General features: G+C 46.1%; 1 protein-coding gene across 1 annotated transcript in view; it reads right to left on the bottom strand.

The window, feature by feature from the left end:
* LOC146191671 (cell adhesion molecule Dscam1-like) overlaps window positions 1-19,842 on the bottom strand; it is a 303,280-nt gene that overhangs the window by 47,030 nt on the left and 236,408 nt on the right. Inside the window, exons 4-6 of the mRNA XM_084600362.1 lie at window positions 3,738-4,022; window positions 1,482-1,751; window positions 651-947 (exon numbers count right to left, since the gene is read on the bottom strand). Of these exons, the coding sequence (XP_084456488.1) occupies window positions 651-947; window positions 1,482-1,751; window positions 3,738-4,022 (852 nt within the window). The remainder of the gene's footprint in view (window positions 1-650; window positions 948-1,481; window positions 1,752-3,737; window positions 4,023-19,842) is intronic.

Raw genomic sequence — 19,842 nt, 5'->3', positions numbered from 1 at the left:
GTAAAATCTTCTCCGCAGTGCAACAATGTAACGTGTTCTTCCCCAGCGCTAAGTTTTTGCTGCTGCCTATACTTAGCATTTACCTCAACTGCAGTATGTATGTTTTTATAACTTCACGAGAAATACATACATGCCCTGAATACCTCTCTTAGGCATCCCGATTTTAGACGGCGTATCAATCAGGAAACATGCTCTCACTGCTAGCGAAGCTGTCCAGCATGGCATGACCATGCCCGTTGTCAAGAGTCGGCACTTTTGAGAGTCATAACGCAGCACTTTGTGTCATGACTGAGCCCTTTGAATATCATGACTTAACACTTTTGAGAGTCATGATTAGACACTAGTCATGGTTATGACTTATTTACGCAAGTAATGGACTCCATAATCATGCACATTGGATCTCCGATTAGACTGAGTTACGACAAGTGACTACGACTCGTGTCTAAACTATAATGTTTCACATGACCTGGCTAGGCATGACATGGCATTTATATACCACTCGTCATTACTCATGACTACCACTCATCTTAATGTGACGTGACCTCCCACGTTACACTTTGCTTCTACTTTTTGCGAGCCCGTTTTCGCAAACATAGCCGATTAAAGTTTTGCCTTAATAAATTAGGGACGCGACCGAGCGTGGAACGCACCAGGCACGTTGATCCTGGCCGCGTGGTGCAGGGTGCCTACGCCGTTGTTTGCGGTGCAGCGGTACTCGCCGCCATCTTCGACCTGGACGAGCGAGAAGTTGAGGTAGCTGACGACGACGCCAAACTGCGTGACGTAGTCGCCGAAGCGCACGCGGTGAGTCTCCGGCACGGGCGCGTCATCCAGAGACCACGTGATCTGCGGCAGCGGGTTTCCGGACGCCGAACACTTGAGCGAAAGCCGCGTGCCCGCCTGCACCGTCTCACCGCCGAACGTCTCCTGGAACTGGGGCAGGTCCTCTGCGACGGGAGAGGAAAGGGTGGACTCTGATTGCACCGGGGCGTTAGAGACACACATTAATTCCTTGCATTTCCTGATTGATAAGCGCTTTAAAACGGATAGATACAGTATCATCTTAACGCTGTGTGTTGCCGTAATTTGTTTAGTATAACCACGATAAACGTACGGGGAAATCTTGGTTTTCGTAGCAAGCCAAGGAAAAAGACTGGAACCCACTGTACACAATGATGTGGGGCCTTTCGACTACCAAGGCGGCTCTTAAGACCAAAGTTCAGCGTCCGCTTAGTGGCTAGCGGGCACATAAGACATAAACTCCGGCAGTAATCTAGGCGACAGAAACCATCGCACAATATTGGCACAATGCTGGCAAAGTGCCGGTCCTATGATGAACCGGCCGTCGCTAATATAATGCCAATACTGGGTCAATGAATTGTGCTGTCTGGGAAGGAACACCAGCAATCACATTATATATTTAATTCCCCGCCTATTAAATTCTCTTTTCACAAGGTGGTAGTTTCTTTAACGGCGCTCACCTGCGAGTGCCAGTTCGAAGCTGGCCTGCACGGAGTCCACGTCGTTGTGCACGAAGCACTGGTACATGCCCCGGTCCTCCTTGTGCACCGAGCGGATGTCCAGGGCGTCTGCCGAGAGCAGCGCCACCCTGTCGCTCAGGGCCAGAGTTCGCTGGTTGAAGCGCCACGTTATACCGGCCACGGGGTGTCCCGACACCGAGCACCGGATGGTGATGGGCTGGCCCACGCGCACCTGCTGTCGCGCCGGCTGGATATGCGCACCGAGGGGCTCTGCGAAAAGTCAGTCCGTCCGAGTTCAACGAAAGAAATAAAAGTGGCTACGGAGCCGCCTAAGTTTTAGAGCCCAGTGGTGGCGTTTGGATCAAGTTTCTTACATCTTGGCAAGAGAATGGTAAGTAGTTCTCAGAGGGGAGGAAAATTACTGCACAGTTTTTACATTCTGCTGCCCTGTGGCAATATTGCAGGAGGGGATGTGGAAGTATGAAGAGTAGACAATATCCCTTTTCTACTGCCATTTTGCTATTTAAGGGTCATTTCTATACCACTGCTGTGAGTACAGCAGGAAACTTAGAGCAATACGAGATATTAGAAGCAAAATTACCAGTATAAACCAAATAGAAAAAGACTCTAACACTCTTCATAACCGTTAAATTAAGTTAGAAAGCAGAAAGCCTGTGAGACCAAGAAAATAATTAAAGTTTCCGATTGTATGCGGTTAGAAGATACATTCAAAACTGTCGGCATTGGCAGAGTATAAGGGGCCATTTTTAGGTAATGGCGACTACTTGTCTCAGGCAGGTAAGTAGGATTTAGGCAAGGATCGGCTGAAAATTGGAGGAGTGAATAATGAAGGAGATTACATCGACCTCTGAAAGATCGGTGGAAATGCCAGCACAAGGTCCGCAAAATTTATTCCTTACTCAATAACGGGATATATTCCCTCCGGGTCAGCCGCGTGGGGTTGAGGCCTTGCAGACCGTTTTAACCACTCTGTATGCCTTAGTTTTAGAGCATGATGTATACTTATCGCACTGAAACTCCTAAGGTCATGCACTCGCCAGTTTGATCTTGAGCCGCCGGCGATACCGCCGAAGCGGAGGAACGAAAGTGACATCACTCCACGCGACCCGCTGCGGAGAGGCGCAGCTGCGACGCTCGCTCGGATACTGTGCGCTGGTTTACCACGTGACTAGACGGGTAGTTTCACTGCATTACCGGTGCTCGGTTGCACAGTCTCGCCATGAATGAGGTGAGTGCCGGTTCGAGTGAGTCTTCAATTTTGCACAATAATTATTTATTAACAACCACACAAATGTGTAGCCGTGCTTAAGAGATAAGAGATCCTAGGCGTGAATAACTAGGGTTAAGCGGGATCAACCCCGGTATTTCTTTAAGTCTCGGTGGTAAACGAAGTGTTTCCACACTTCCCAGTGCGTTACCTCCTGTAGCATGGTCAGTAAAGAAGGAATATTACTGTTCTCCGATTTAAAATTCCACAACGCGCAAAGAAGAAATGTAGTTCGCTTTCTGATCGGATTAAAAGTTACACAATGACGTTCCATAACCTGAGGCACGAACTTTTATTCTCCGCGCTGGGACATTTCAGCCGAACCTTGTGAGCAGGAATTTCTACTTTCTAGAGCCTACACAACGATTTCGAGGGAAGTAAAGAAAGCTACCCAAATGTTTGCCCTGGGGACGCGCGAATATCAGTGTCAGGTAAGGCGGTGCGAAATCTTAATGGTGCAGTAGGAGTTTTGCGGTAACGCTTGGTAACACGGGTACAGGATGGCTGTCGCCTTTATATCCCTGCATTTGCATTAGTATCAAGCGACTATTTTTGTAAGAGCGTTAAAAAAGCTGGGAACTGTGACAAGTCGTTAAGCATAGACACAGGTGGAGAATAGGCGCGCGTCATGCGTGCATCACGCGCGGCCAAGCACGGTCGTTCATCAGTCGGTGCTAACCGGCGGATGACGATGCCAACGACAGTCGCGTGATTATAGACAAACGTTGCCAGTACAGCTTTAACTGCAGAAAGATGGACAGCTCTAGGTTATAGCGGGTCTTAGAGTACAGCTACTTCAGGCTGCCCTTAGGCTTGTTTCAGGTGCACTCTCTGCATAAACCTATCTATATTTATCATGTGTGTTACATAGTACGTTATTTCACTGTTAGGTTTCTGACTAGTGCGCATAGCTCTAACGTGAGCATCGCCTAATTTGTACGTCGTGCACGGCCAAGCCTCGCACGTACCTGTAACAATGAGCTCTGTTGTGACGCGGTCTTCCCCGGCGCTGTTGTTGGCTACGCAGGTGTATTTGCCAGCGTCGCCGACGGCCGCCTTGCGCACGAACAGGACGCCGTCGACGAGCGAAGTTCGCTGGTCGAGGAACACCATGCCGCCATCCTCGCGGTACCAGCGATACTGGGGAGGCGGTGAGCCGTGCGCCGCGCACGGGAGCGACACGGCGTCCCCGACCGAAGCCGTGATCTTCTGCCGCGAGTGGATTATCCGCGGTGGCACGCCCGTGTGTGTCTCTGCAAAAAAAAGAGGGATGCATCGCAAATTAAATGCATGGATAAATCGACACGTTTTAATGACAAAATGATTGTGCTGTCATTAAAAAGGATAATTTACGTGTAAGGAAAGAAAAGAAAACACATATCTTCATTGTCGGCCGTTTTTAAATGAAAAAAAAAAAAAGCGGTGCCGTAAATATAGCAGTTTATAGACATGGATCACAGAGGTTTGGCAGCGTAGCCGTTAATTTCAAAGCTATGTTCATTGATTCTAGTTCAATCTTTGACGTCAAGGTTTAAACGGAGAGTAGGTAGAAAAAGCGGCCGTCATAAATTCAGTTTACTCAGTGCTTAATTCGTGTTTTTCTATGGCACAAACACTAACGACGCCGGAAGAGGCCGTACAACCAATTTTTGCTACTTTTGAAGATTGGATGAAGTTGTGAAGTGCCATTAAACATCACTATCGCCGCTGTTTTCATGCATTCGAAAAGCAAGTGCACATTTGGGAATCGCGCGTAATACCCTGTCAGACTGAAAATGTTTTCCGAATAAAATTCGGCTGCAGATAGCCTTAATTCAGAGAATCCCCTACTGAAAAAATTGTATGAGACAATAACCTCACATTTTCTCACACAATCTCACTCAGCTCACGTAAGGAGTCACATACAAGTCGCATATAATTGCATAAGGTCTCATAGTTTCTTGAACATTATCATACATTATGTAAGCTATTTCATGATAATGATGTGCACCGTATGAGAGTCTATGCGATTAGATGAGATTTTATGAGGTTATTGCCACGTAGAACTTTTGGCTTTTCAGTAGGATCGTTGACAATGTGATCCTTCCAAGTGTTAATTTAAATCAAGACTGTCGTTAATTCAGGAAATAACGTATTGTTCAAGCAATCTTTGCGGAAGGAACTCTGGAAGCCACAGTTTTTTGCTTCTTCGCAACAAAAGGAGCCTACAGTGTAAGACCATTCCTGTCATCTCAAGAGATCTGCGACAGTTTTGGACGCTGCTTTCAGTCGAGCCTCAAGCATAGCGCTGATGCCCTAGCCGGTGATTAACGATTTTAAGCTTCCCGGAATAGCATCTTTAAATGCGGCGTGGATAAGCTGAAGTTAAACTGGTTCAGTCACGTGTGCCTCCACCGCCCACGCCTCTGCCTGTGCGCGCTTACAAGAAAAAAAAAAATGGTAACACACCGCTGCTTCGAAAAGCCTTGCCGCTAGAGCTGAAAGTGACTACGTGCACGCAACCGTACTCCAAGTCTTTCATCAGACACCTGTCTGAAAGATTGCTAAAAATAAAAGAAAATGTCTATGGACAATTGCCTGTGATATATTTATCTGAACAAAGGTTATTCCATCCAAACTATATACTTTTCCATGCGTGGGTCTAGTCGTTAATAACTCAATGTCTTTAGAACTCCTGCACGAAATTTTAGAGCTTTTGTAGAGCTTTGCGAGCGAAATAAGCTTTTATATCTCACGTGTGAAGTTTGAGGCAGCGTTGTTAATAAGCAAGATATAGCCATTTAGTTTAATAAAATGCAGCAGCAGACAGGCTACTGAAAAAAATATGGATGTAAGAAGGAAGACTAAAGATGAAAAGATAGATGAAGGAAAGAAAGAAGGACGAAGAAAGAAAGAAAGAAAGAAAGAAAGAAAGAAAGGAAGAAAGAAAGAAAGAAAGAAAGAAAGAAAGAAAGAAAGAAAGAAAGAAAGGAGGAAAGAAAGAAAGAAAGAAAGAAAGAAAGAAAGAAAGAAAGAAAGAAAGAAAGAAAGAAAGAAAGAAAGAAAGAAAGAAAGAAAGAAAGAAAGAAAGACAAGACAAGACAAGACAAGACAAGACAATACACGTGTCCTGCTACCTAACGACACAAACAGTTGAGTGCGCGAGCGTTGGAATAGGTTGTGCAAGAATTCTAATATGCGTACGAGAAGGCGCCCATTTTCCTCTCTCGTCCCAAAAAAGTGCAGTGTCACATTATATTCCGCCCAAGCGCGCTTTGGCAAGACTCATATAACGAAGGCTCCGCGAAATAAGACCTCTGCATTGTTCAAGGAGATTGCGCAAAGCCTGCTTATCTCCGCCCGTCGCTTTAGTCCCTTGTTTAATCTGCGCTAAAGACGATAATCTACGTGCTTGCTACGGGCCGTTGAAGCGAAATTAAGATGTCTGCTGAAGATAATCTAGAATATAACGTTCTCATTTTTGCGAGGATGAAAAGAGTAACATAATTTTACAGACTTCGAGGAATTAAGAATGTTTTGTTAGTTTCTACGATCCCAGGGCTGTTCTTTTCTCCTGAGAAACTTCACAATGAGCAATATGAAGACAATCCATGTTTTTGTTTTAATATTACCGGAACCCTCGAGACTGGTTTTGGATACACTGATATATTTTTGAAAGTTCTGAGAGAAATATAACGCTTTGTGGCAATCCTTTGTTCTATTTATATACTTTCTGCCCATTTGTTCTTCATTATAATTTGAAAAAGAGCCCCTGTATGTCACATGGTGCGAGATATAAGTACAGCTGGATGCCGTTTCTGTGGTTGAAGCCAAGTAACAACCACTAATAAAAAAAAGATCCATGTTCCAGCCATCATTTCAGAACAATATTCGTGCAAACCGCGAAGCAGTCGCTGATTATTCGTTTTTTTCATGCTAGCGAATTTGATACACTTGTCTCAGCCTGAACGCTGCTACTGGGGTTTATTCGCGCTACCAAACGTATATTACTTCCAAAGCGACGGTCAGTTGATCAAGTGGCCTATGCTTATATTACATATTTTTTTTCTTAAAAAAAAAGGTAAAGAAAGCCTTGCTTGTCATGCTTCCATTCTGATGATGATTTTGAGATCAAAGTATTGCTAATAAAATAAGTGCACGTGAATAAACCTGCGACCCTTCCAATGTGGATCTTGCGTTTTTGCCGTACCTTTTTCGCACATCTGTTTCCAGCCCTGCTTTGTGCAAACACCGCATTTACGCTTTGTGCTGTCTCCACGCCTTTTTATTTTTTCGCTCGCTCTATCGATTTTGTATTTTTTTTTTTGACGTAAGAAAAATTTCTTGCTGAACTCAGCCAGCATAGTGACAAGTACAATGCTTTGTTCTATCTCCACTCTTTTTTTTTTTCGCTCGCTCTATCGATTTTTTTTTTTTTGACGTTAGAACTATTTCTTGCTGAATTCAGCCGGCATAGTGACAAGTGCAATGCTGTATAGCCTTCACAGTTACATTTCTGAACAGTATTTTTTAAAATCAAAACTCTTGTTTGGTGTCAAATCATTGGGCATAAATTGCTAGTATCGTGTGACCTTCAATGCGACCTGGTTTAGTGTTTTATCACTCCTTTTCGAAGCAGCTGTTCCTCACTGTTATTCTGATGACATTTTATCTTGTATTTTATTCTGCTTGTCCGTCTCATACATTGGCATCACGGCCGCCCTCCCACCCTTCCTGCCTCCCTCCTCTCTCTCTCTCTCTCACACACACACACACACACACACACACACACACACACACACACACACACACACACACACACACACACACACACACACACACACACACACACACACACACACACACACACACACACACACACACACACGCACGCACGCGCGCGCGCGCGCGCGCGCACGCACACACACACACACACACACACACACACACGCACACACACACACACACACACACACACACACACACACACACACACACACACACACACACACACACACACACACACACACACACACACACACACACACACACACACACACACACACACACACACACACACACACACACACACACACACACACACACACACACACACACACACACACACACACACACACACACACACACAAGCGACATGTGATATGCCGGCTGTCTTCCAAGTACCTGACGTTAGACATCTCCAACCCGCAGCGGTGGTTCACTGGCTACAGCGCTCGACTGCTGACTCCGTGGATGCGGGATCGAATCCCGGCCTCGACGATCGCTTTTCAATGGAGGCGAAAAGCAAGGCGCCCATGTACTGTGCGGAATTAGTGCACGTTCAAGAACCCCAGATGGTCAAAACATTCAGGGCCATCCCTACGGCGCCTCTCGTAGCCCCAGTCTCTTTGGGACGTTAAACCCTGCAAACCAAACCATACCAACTAAAACACTTTAGCTTTTCATTAAGGCATGCTTGTCTAACAGAAAAGCACGCTTTATAGAACAAATCAGAGTCGCTTTGGGACGTTAAACCCTGCAAACCAAACCATACCAACCAAAACACTTAAGCTTTTCATTAAGGCATGCTTGTCTAACAGAAAAGCACGCTTTACAGAACAAATTATCCAGGAGGACTTATGAAATGGGCATGAGCAGGGCGTGTAGTGCGAATACAAGATAAACAATGGTCACTAATGGTAATTGATAGGATATCAAAATAAGACAAGCGTAGCAGAAACGCCAGAAGGTGAAATGGGCAATTGAAACTAGGAACTTCATGGGGATAAGATGAGCTGTAACTGCTCTCTGACAGGGCTTAACCGATGCCTTTGTCCTATAGTGGGAATAGTCGGGCGCACGGTATCAACACCCATTAGAGCAGAGTGTGGCACGTCCCAAAGTGAGTCAGGCAATGGTAGATGCCGTAATGAAGGGCTCCGGAAATTTCGACCACGTCGGGTTCTCTAGCGTGTGCTGACATCGCACAGCACACGGACGCCTCTCCGTTTCGCCCCATCGAAACGCTGCCGCCGTCTGCCATATTTTCCCTTTGTTAGGTTTTGGGGACAGTAAGGCTCAGTAAACGTTTGGGTGGAAACGATGGAACGGTGGACACCTACACTTAACCAGGCCAATCTGACACCACCGGTTTAAGGTCAAGCGGCCGGATAGGTTGACCTTTGCTTATGAAAGCCGCAGTGAAGCTTTTGCTTCAAAATGATTTCTCGCCTATCCACCTCATAAACGCTTATGACAAAAAGTTTGAGTTGTTTTATCTTACACGAAAATTTCGCATGTCATGATAAAGTACATGCGTCAGTTTGTCCACAACAGTTTTAAAAGCTCAGGTGAGCCACATTTTACTTTACCAGCAAGCTGCGATTTGATATTTTAGAGTGTTAACTCTACTGCTAGCATTGGGCAAGTTATACTGTGAATTATAAACAAACAGCGGTCATCATGGTAACGACATGAACCCATGGCCATACAACGTGACTACACAACAAGTGCATAGCAACAACAGACACGTAGCGGGGGTGTTTCAGCGCCCAAATTCAGACCTGTACTTTCGTTTCGCTATATACAGCCGTCTGGCGGAATTGGAGGTCGGGCCCGTTAGTACAAACATTTGTATGAGATATATGGGCCACCCTTTTGGCGCAGAAGGTTCAGGTGATGTCAAACAATTCGGCGGCTCACGATGAACAAAACTTCTAGTTTAGTCGGAACCTAATCTAAGCGAGCGACTCAGGCCGGCGACCTTTGCTCTGCCAAACCATACCTCCAGGAATCTTTAGGCGGCCTTTGCGGCCGAACCGTTTGTTGCAGGATGCTCCAAAGGTTTCAAACTGTTCGTCTTTTTGGGCTTTACATATCGAAATTTGAATCACAGCTTTCACTTCCGATGTAACGAATGAGTATACCGGATATAGCGAAGGTGTACATGCACCATGTTATCCGGAAGCAAACAAATTTGGTATTCGAGATTAGTGCAGAATATATTCACTAGTTTGCGGTGCTTGTATTTCAACGGATGGCTTTGCGCGTACATATCGAAGCATGCAATACACAACTCGGCACAGCATTGCTAAGTAAGTTTATGTAACACAATGAAAAATAAAATAGATTTCCATCGGCGCTTCAGCGCCCGGCACATTTTTTTTTTAAATTGTTAATGAGAAAAAAATAGACGAAATTGAATCTGATTGTTTCTGCAGAAACACTGGATGTTTTCGGCCTGGTCCATAATTTTGAGGTTCGAGTGTCGCATTTAAAGCCTGCCTCATCCCGAACTTGAGCAAGTCAAATGCAGAAGTCTTCAACACAAGTGACGTGATCGTTAAGTAACTGGCCCAAAGCGAATACGAGTGACATCTTTCCATGTAAACTATGGAGCCCTAAAAACTCCTAGTTGACCCACAAGTTGAATTCAGTTGACTAGAAAGAAGCTTACGTTAGTACGGGTGCACAAACCACAAACACTTTATATGATACCGACTGAAAAAGTTATTTTCAAAATTTTGCACCTGTCGTAGCAGAGTCACCGCACTGTTAATCTCGAAGGGATAATCCTTTCGACAGAACCTAACATGGCTAATATTTTTCACTGCATTCAAATTAGTTTAATAAAACAAGTTCCTCGAGTCCTTCGAAATTTTTCAGTGCAGAACATGGAGGGCACTTCCGCACTTCACTCTTCAAGCACCGGATATGGCCGCCCCTCCTAGAAGACCGGAGTAGTTTGTTGTGGGAAAGTTCAAAGTAAAAAAAAAAAAGAAAAAGTGCGTGAAAAGGGTAAACAAGCGAGGGAGTCCATCTTCCGGGTGACTTAACGATCGCTTTTGCTTCTTTTATTTTTATATCTGCTCTAACTGCGGCTTCTGAGACGACATCCTACATTTCGGACTCGCTTCCTGTGTGTCTTGTAACGCTGTCCACAAAGCCTCGAGTTGCTCGACTGTTGTACTTGTTTCTGAGAGAGCGGTGTTTTGAGTGCCGACGTATACAGGAAAGAAAAAAAATAAAGAAGCAAGGAAGTGCTCGTTATAGTTGCGTCCTCTTTAGTGAAGATAGATCGCCCGCTGATGGACGATCGCTGTCGGGCAGCACTGCGCCTGACAGAGAAAACAACCGGCTGTGTATTCCCGCATGGTAGACTGATGCCGTGAGATATTGCCCATGTACGCCCACAGGATGCTGTTGTCCCCGGAGACGTTCTCAAAGTGGTGGAAAACACGGGCTTTTTGGAAAGAAAAAAAAAATGAAGAAAAGGATATTCTCTAGCGGTGCGCACTCGAATGTTTATTATTCGGCGGGATGAAATTGTCTGTCGGGCTTGTAACGCCTTTTGTATTTCAATAACGTTCCAGTCCTGTCTTGTTCCTTCGAGTCGCAGGAATATGAGCCGCAAACGACAACGTCTCAACATGTCGTTAGACAGACTGACTAGGTAATGTAAGAAGTGTGCCGTGAACTAGCCGGAAAGCTTCCTCATCTTAGGTGTGAATTTCAAATGGCATTTGCGGCCTAGTGGTGATGCTTTTTTCACTCCTACTTTGGGACATCTGGGACTTAGGATGATGCCGCACAAAAAAATTTGACGCACACAAGAGTATGTCTCTCTGACGCCTTTGGTTTGTTATTTATTATACAAAGATTATTCATGCATGCGTGTAGGCATCGAATAGAGATGTTTCAAACGAAAGCGGGTACCGGCACCTTGTTTGCAAAAATATGCTTCGCATATGAACTCACTCTCTGGTGAGGCCATTTAGACGTGAGTGTAACATAAGGTATTCCTTGGTTGTTGAGAAAGCTTAGACTAACTGGACTGTTGTATTTAAGCAACCAGGAAATTCTCGAAGGTGCTTTGCAGTAGTATGCGCCGACGACAGACTTGGGAACGGGCCACCATAGAACTCTGCATTTACAGTGGGAAGAGGTGCTCTAGATTCTTTCATTAACGTTAACGCGCCTTGTGCGCTTTCTGTAGAAAGAGCGGTTCAACTTAAACCGGATTTCACGAGCTTCCAAACCTCATGAACGAACTTCGATGTCTAGAAATGGCGTCACTGTGGAATTATTTTGTTCGTGAATCGTGGTTCACAAACCGAGTCTGATCGATGAAATCACGTTTAGAAAATGCTTCCCCAGAGAGCGTATGTAAATAATACGCGGAAAAGGATTCCCCGCTGATGCTAATGTCAGCCAAGAGGAAAACAAAACATCGCATCACAGTCAGTCCATTTTTCTGGGCACAAAAAAAAAAAGTGTTGCGACTGTAGGAAGAAGAAAAAAAAGTGCACTGGCCGGCTACTGGCTCTATATAGCTGAGCCACTACCACTGCTTCATGCGGACAGAGGAGAAATTATAGAAGAAAGAAGAAGAGCGAGATAGAGAAAGACGCGCGTCGCAAACACCGAAGCGGCGGCGTGTGCAATGACGGCATGCATAACATTACAAACACCGGTGGGAATCGGGGAAACGCCGTAAATGGCAGGGGCCCCCGATTCCCAGCACCAGCGAGGAGCAGTCACCTAGAGCTTCCGCCCCCTTTTTTCTGGCCAAATGTTGTTGTGGGTGTAGGAAGAAGGAAAAGAAAATGCACGGGCCTGCTACTGGCTCTGTAGTTGAGCCACCTCCGCTACCTCGTGCAGACAAAAAGAAAAAAAAATTAAAAGGCGAAAGATTAACACGAGAGATTGTAGAGTGGCCTGAGCTATAGACAAAAAGGAAAATAGAGACAAAAGAGAAAATAGAGAAGAAAGAAAAGAAAGAGGGAGAGAAAGACGCGCGCCGCAACAACAGCCGTGTCCACCACCAAAGCGGTGGCGGGTGCGATGACGGCCTACAACAGATAAACACTCGGTGGCAGGCTAGCCCCCGCCGCAAGCGGCGGTGACCTACCTGTCCCAGCCCTATCAGGGGAGAACTGTATTCTGGCCAAATGCATTACAGCAGAGATGGTTATGTGCGACGCGGAGTGACTAGTGGTAAGGCATAACACAGTTGAGTGTCCGCACGTTTCCATGAAGCCGCCATGTATTTGTTTGAAATGTGAAAGTTTGTGTTGCGCAAAGTCGCACGCGTTTTTAAGTCGACAGACTCGTGTAGCTCATTGTCAACGAAATAAGGCGTTAGGAAGGGCTCAGAAAACCTCAGATCGATCGAACAGTACGGTGACGTCATTGCCCCGAGGGCCGATCAGGAACAGGCGCGAAATTCGAAAGCCTTCTTTGTTCACGTGACACACACACACACACACACACACACACACACACACACACACACACACACACACACACACACACACACACACACACACACACACACACACACACACACACACACACACACACACACACACACACACACACACACACACACACACACACACACACACACACACACACACACACACACACACACACACACACACACACACACACACACACACACACACACACACACACACACACACACACACACACACACACACACACACACACACACACACACACACACACACACACACACACACACACACACACACACACACACACACACACACACACACACACACACACACACACACACACACACACACACACACACACACACACACACACACACACACACACACACACACACACACACACACACACACACACACACACACACACACACACACACACACACACACACACACACACACACACACACACACACACACACACACACACACACACACACACACACACACACACAAACGCAAAAATGGATCATTGCGAATAAGTTGCATTGAGGTAGGTAAAGGTGGATTCTTAAGGGTTGTGGTGAAATACATTGGATTAAGTTGCAGTGCAGCAGGGTGAATTGCGGATGTGAATTGAAATCGGTTGTTCAAAAGTGCATTACGTTGTGTTAGGACGAAGTACGGTGGTGTAAGTTGGATTGTAGTGAGTTATGCGCAGATTATAGTGGTTGAAGTGCAATACACTGATTTAAGTTACAATATAGGGTGAATTATAAGTGACTGAGTTGGAACACGCTGGAAGAAGAGTGGGTTACGTTTGGTTTATTCGGAGCAGGGGGGCGTTAGGTGGACTGTGGTGGGTTAAGGGTGGGCTCTGGGAGCTGCATTGGATTTAGAGTGGTATAAAGTAAAGCAATTTTTATCACGGTCTATTGAGTTTGATTAAACCAAATAAAATATTTATTCCCGCCATGTTCGCAACAGATGGAGGAATTTGGGCTGGTAAAGTCGGATTAGAGTGCATTACGGTAGATTAATGATGAATTATAACGAATTACGGGGTGGGCTGGGAGTAGTAAATCCTTTTGCCCTCGAATCCCACAAGAGGTCTTAGGTGTGTTTATGACCTTTCGTACCAAAGCTTTCATGTGCGATTTCATCCGGACGGGCATGTGCACTGTTGCAAGCCCAGCTTTTCTTATGCCCAGGCTGCATATTGAGAATAATAGTTATGGTGATGATGATGAGAAGATGTAGTGAATTCCTTAACGCGTGGACATGCTCGTGCTTTCCCTGCCGAAACAAAATTTAGGGGGGAGACCCTTAAGTTCCTTTTTTAGCGTTATGACAAGGCAGCGTTAACGGCTTCCGTACGCGGATCCTCTTGGTGGTCCTCTTTCGCGTACTCGTATTTGACCCTCACTTAACCCCTAATCTCTCAGTTTTTCGCCTGTTATCTCAAACACATTTTTCTCATACAGTCTTATAAGCAAGCATACTTTGCGATAGGCCGCTCGACATACACCGGTATAAAGCTTATCCACTTAGCCAAGCCTGCGAGCTTGCCCGCGTGGCCTTTAAGTGTGCATGCCTGATACGGAATGCAAGGGTACTGGAGAGTTCGACCTCCCGCACCTTCTCAGCACAAGTTAGAAGCCAGAGCTGGCAGCTCCTGGGAAGACATCCGCATCTCGTGGTAGTGTGAAGTCGCGCAAACCTAATGCAAGTAAATGCACGGTCATGCCAGCTGATAGCTACCACAAACGACGTGTGTGACTAGTAATTAGCTGGAAACGCACTACAACGACAAGGTCGACGCCAGGTTTTATTGAGAACGGGACCCTCAACGCCATCTCGGAATCACTGACGAAGCCTGCCCGAATCAAATAGGGAAAGAAATCACGAAACGCGATAGTGTACCGAAAACATCTATCCCTGTGCACGTTGCGTACTGTCCATTGTCTCGCGAACCACCATTACTGAAAGAGCAAAACTGCGCGTTTACGCCTCTATGTTAGATATCTTTCAAAGGAAGCGTGTAACTCGAAATGGCGCTCCCCGCTCGAACAATGTCGTTAAGTTTATCGGATGGCTTGCAGGAGGCAGCGATTTATGATAATGTATCTCCTGAAAACTGTACGAACTACACGACTCCATGGCCTGTAAAATGAATTAAAACAAAAGACGGACGCTAGAAATGTTTTCATGCACACGAGATGTACGATTCCTAGATTGTACGAACATAGGGGCCTGTTACCGTCGAACCCCGTGGGACAGTGTTGCAACTACAGCGAGCCGTGACGACAACATCTACAGAATACACATTTCTCGAGACTGGGCAGAAAATGTCTCCCTGTGTAAGAGGATGCTCCACACTGATATTTTATACAGATGTAAGGGACATGTCACATGTGAAGTCTTCCCCCGCAGACGCTAAGGCATAACTGTGCACAGGTTCCTTGGGATACTGTCGTCATATTACAACAGCTGTTACGTACAAGTGCAGAGAACTAGTGCATCCGCTGAATGAGCGCATCATGAACTACCCTGCACTTCTATACGTCTTGTACTTGGACCGCATATGTTCTTTCATCTTCTACATTTAACACACGTGTCACTACTCCTCCCTCTGCAGCATCATCCCGACGCGCTGCTTCCGTCAGATTGAGAGAAAGAGCCCGCAAGAGCTGGAACACGAGTCTGACATCACCTAATGGGCTGTAGTCAGCCTGAAGGTCAACTGGGAGGTCACTCGTAGACTCGTAATAGGGTTTCATTCGCACAATGTGCACAACGTCCCTGCGCGTGGTGCTGTGCGATCAGCGGGCTGGTGAGGCTGGCGCAACTTCGCAAGTCAACATCATCATCATCATCACCCTGACAATACCCACTGCAGGGCGAATGCCTCTCCCATATTTCTCCACTTAACCCGGTTCTGTGCTAGCTGCATCCACTTGACCTCCGCGAACTTCTTGACATCATCCGCCCAACTAATTTTCTGCCGCCCCCTGCGACGCTTTCCTTCCCTTGGAATCCAGTTTGTTACCCTAAGCGACCATCGGTTATCCTCTCTTCGCACTACATATCCTGTCCATGCCCATTTCTTCTTCTTAATTTCCACTAGAATGTCGGTAACTTGAGTTATTTCTTTGACCCACTCTGCCCGCTTCCTATCGCTTAATGTTACCCCTACCATTTTTCGTTCCATAGCCCTCTGCGTTGTCCTCAACGTAAGTAGAACCCTTTTGGTTAGTCTCCACGTTTCAACCCCATAGGTGAGTACAGGTAAGATGCAACTGTTGTATACTTTCCTCTTGAGCGATACCGGTAAGCTGCTAGTCATAATATGCGAGTGCTCACAAGTCAGGTGGCGGGCAAAAAGGTAAGGGCCGACGTAGTGGCTCAATAACTTTCACAACAGCCCTTGGCGACGAACGTGCGTGCGTCCAGACCCACACATGGTCACCTGGAGTGTAGACAACGGAACGGCGTCCCAGGAGGTAGCGGTCAGCGTCGATCTACTACTGCCGGTGGATTCGTTGTCGGGCCAATTGCCGCGCTTGTTCCGCGCGCTGAACAAAAGTGGCGACGTCGAGGTCAAGTTCGCTCCCAAAGGATCAACGGTTAGAATAGCGCCCAACGGAGTGGTAACCCTGGCGACCGAAAACTAGTCGGAAGGCAGTAAGCAGCGTCATCTTCTGCCGGACCGTATTATAAGGGAATGTTGCGTATGAAAGAATTTCATTCCTAGCTTTATGCTCGACATTAACATAAATGAAAAGCATGTCGGCCATGGTACTGTTGAGTCGTTCCACCAAACCATTTGTATGAGGGCGGTAGGCAGAATTGTACGTCTATGACTGGTGTACGAAAGCGTCAGTACAAACTGAGTGAAGGGAGCCCTGAACGCAGCTCCATGTTCGTTAATGATATCTGCAGGAGCGCCATGACGCAGGACGACGTGCACAAAGAATTCGGCGACTTCAGCAGCTGTGCCGCTTGCAAGTGGCGTGGTCTCAGCCTACCGCGTTAATTATATAATCCGTCGCAACCACAATCCAGCGTTTCTCAGTGGACGACTTCGGGAAAAAGACGAAGATACATGCCCACTTGCTAGAAACGGGTCTTTGGTGGCGCTATGGGCTGTAAAAAGCCGGCTGGTTTCAAAGGAGGAGACTTGTGGCATTGGCAATCGCGGCACGCTTTAACGTAAGTGCGCATTAATGGTAGTAATCTGGGCCAATAATACTCCCTCATCTGCAATATTCTGATAGAGTAATATAAGTTTTGTTGCCGTAGCCGCAAAAGCGGAAACCGGGTTTGAAACGGGTAACCTCTTGACAGGTGCACATATCATTATCGCTTTCTTGCACTCACAAAAGAGGGCGAAAAGCTATAATTTTAATTTTGCCGATCTCGGTTTCATTGGCCCGCCATCACTCATTAGTGCTTTCCCGATTTTCCGAATTGCACGATTTTGATAACGGTTTCCACAGGCAAGGCTTTACCCAGAAATTAATATGAAAGAATTTTGGTTTCGAGCACCAACCACTATAACTAGCACCGATATGTCATACTGACTGTCTGTGCCGTCGCGCTGCAAACAGGACGAAGTACACGTGCGCACATATGTAAACGGAGTAAGCTTTCCATCCGCAATTGTGCCTTTCCTGTCTTACGAAAACAAACATTACTTGTCCTTTAAACATGCCAGAACTACCATTTTGGAATAGGCAGCGCGTGAATGATGTTAGAAGGCAACAGTGGGCTCAGGCTACTTTTGCCAGCCCCTTTACGTCGTGGCTGTCAAGGAGGGAGGGAGGTGATGAAGGAAGGAAGGGAGGAAGGGAAGAAGATAAGTAAACATATAAAGAAAGAAAGAATTAGGAGGAGGCAATGTGTAATACGTCACATTTCCGGTAGGCAGGCGCGTCACGGATTGTCCTGCATGCGCAACCAGCCACTCAGATGCGTAATTTATCCTCAAGATATTCGCCTTCGTTTCGATTATTCTCGAATCCGGCGCACTAAAACGGAAGGCCCACCGGAAACGCTAAGCTTTCAAAGGAGCGGATCCCCTAAGTACCTCCCACTCTACCTCGTTCTCTAACTGTAAACTATCATGGATTTTGCGAGCGTAAATGGGCGTATACGACTTTTCCGCTTTCTCATTAGGTAAACACTAGGCGTCCACCAACGTTGCCGCGGCCCCTCTGCTTCAATTATGTATTAGTAAGGTCGCACTGCTGGGACCGGGGCTCAAATGTCGCTCTGCGCTGGCGGTGTTCAGTCTGGGTGGAAAGTTTACGAGAGTCGTTATCCGCGTTCCGCAGCCACTTGGCTGACAAGAGTTTCGATCAACCGACCCGAACGTCCCGCAAGCGACCTCTGTTTGGGAGTCGGGCCATGCCGTGAGGAGAAAAAATGAGGAGAGTGAGCAAGGAGGCTCAAAGATCGAGAGAGGATGCGGAAGCAGAGAGACAGTGAGGCCTTCATAGCTCCTCTGAGCGCCTACCTGAGCGATGCCGACGCTCTGCCGAGGAGGACGGGGAAGAAACTCTGAAGCCCTGAATGCAAATGAGTAGGACGCTGTGCACTTCACGAAATCACATTCTGTGCTTTTCCTTCATCTTTATCGCATTTTACTTCGGTTTGAAATTGCGGACAGGTTGTTAAATACAAATAAAAATAAAGGAGCACTAAGTTAGGGAATCACATATTTTCCTTGGTCTTGACCTTACTGCCCGTCTGCTGTGATACCGATTACATTACCTCTTTTTTTTTTTTTCAAGATGGTGTATCAGATTGCGTAGGTCTAACACGGCGCCTTATTTCCACTTTTCAATAGACCACTTGAGACTGGTAAACGGTAGGAGTCCTGATGAAAGCATCCGGGAGTAATCGTAAGTGCTACAAGCTTGCCGCTCGATGTATCCACGTTAGCGCTTTGTTGTGCGTATGCGCTTTTCCAATTTGCGTACGCTGCCGTGAAGAGGGACGAAATATTTTATCTCTAAAAACGTTTTTATCACTCATTTTATTTTTTTTTTTCTCCTAGTCGCCTGGTAGTAAGCGAAATTCTCGAAGTAGGCGCCAAAATGTTATAAGATAGGCTGCTGTGTAAAGATGTTCATGACGCTTTTTCATATTTATCAAATTACTTTACTTTGCTTATCTTTACTATGCCCAAATATTTTCGTGAGTGCTACGCACTCTTAATAAGCGTTTTGCGCTCGCCAGCAGGTCATTTGTTTAAAGCTGAGTCGGCGGTGTTTGTATGGTACCTCCTAAAAAACAAAAAACACAGCCGTTACTAGCTTCTAAATAATACCTATTTAGTCTGCTGCTACGACAGTTTGAGTTTCTTATCATCGTTCAGTTCGATTCAATTCAAATTATTTGCTATCATGGTACAAATGATGATGGGAGTCCGGAGTAAAAGCTGCCAATTGGCAGCTTGACACGGCCACGGGCCCCCCTGGTTGGTTGCATGTTTTGCAGATAACCTTGCTGTTTGCTTGAGCAAGTACCTGCAAAGGTTAACAAAAATAGGTGTTGCGTAAAACATTCAACCATTCATATTTTCATGAGCCATGTTAGGCCAATGCAAAAGCACTGTGATTTGTAACAGACTTCTCAAGCGCGCCTCGTGCTGTTCAGAATGGATAATAATGCTCTCCTCTGAGCTGCTGTCAGCCTGCGACCCTCACACACCGGACAAAAAACACTCTTATTTACTTCTTTAAGTAGTATACTGTCTGCCACCTCGAAAATATTCACTTGAGAAGTGTCGCAACTTATCGTGTCTATGTTTTAGCTGTCAGCGGCAAGTGAG

The sequence above is a fragment of the Amblyomma maculatum genome, chromosome 4 (assembly GCF_055883805.1).
Source record: "Amblyomma maculatum isolate TAMU_Amacu chromosome 4, ASM5588380v1, whole genome shotgun sequence".
NCBI classification, from domain to species: domain Eukaryota; kingdom Metazoa; phylum Arthropoda; class Arachnida; order Ixodida; family Ixodidae; genus Amblyomma; species Amblyomma maculatum.
This window is presented reverse-complemented; position numbering and strand designations above follow the sequence as displayed.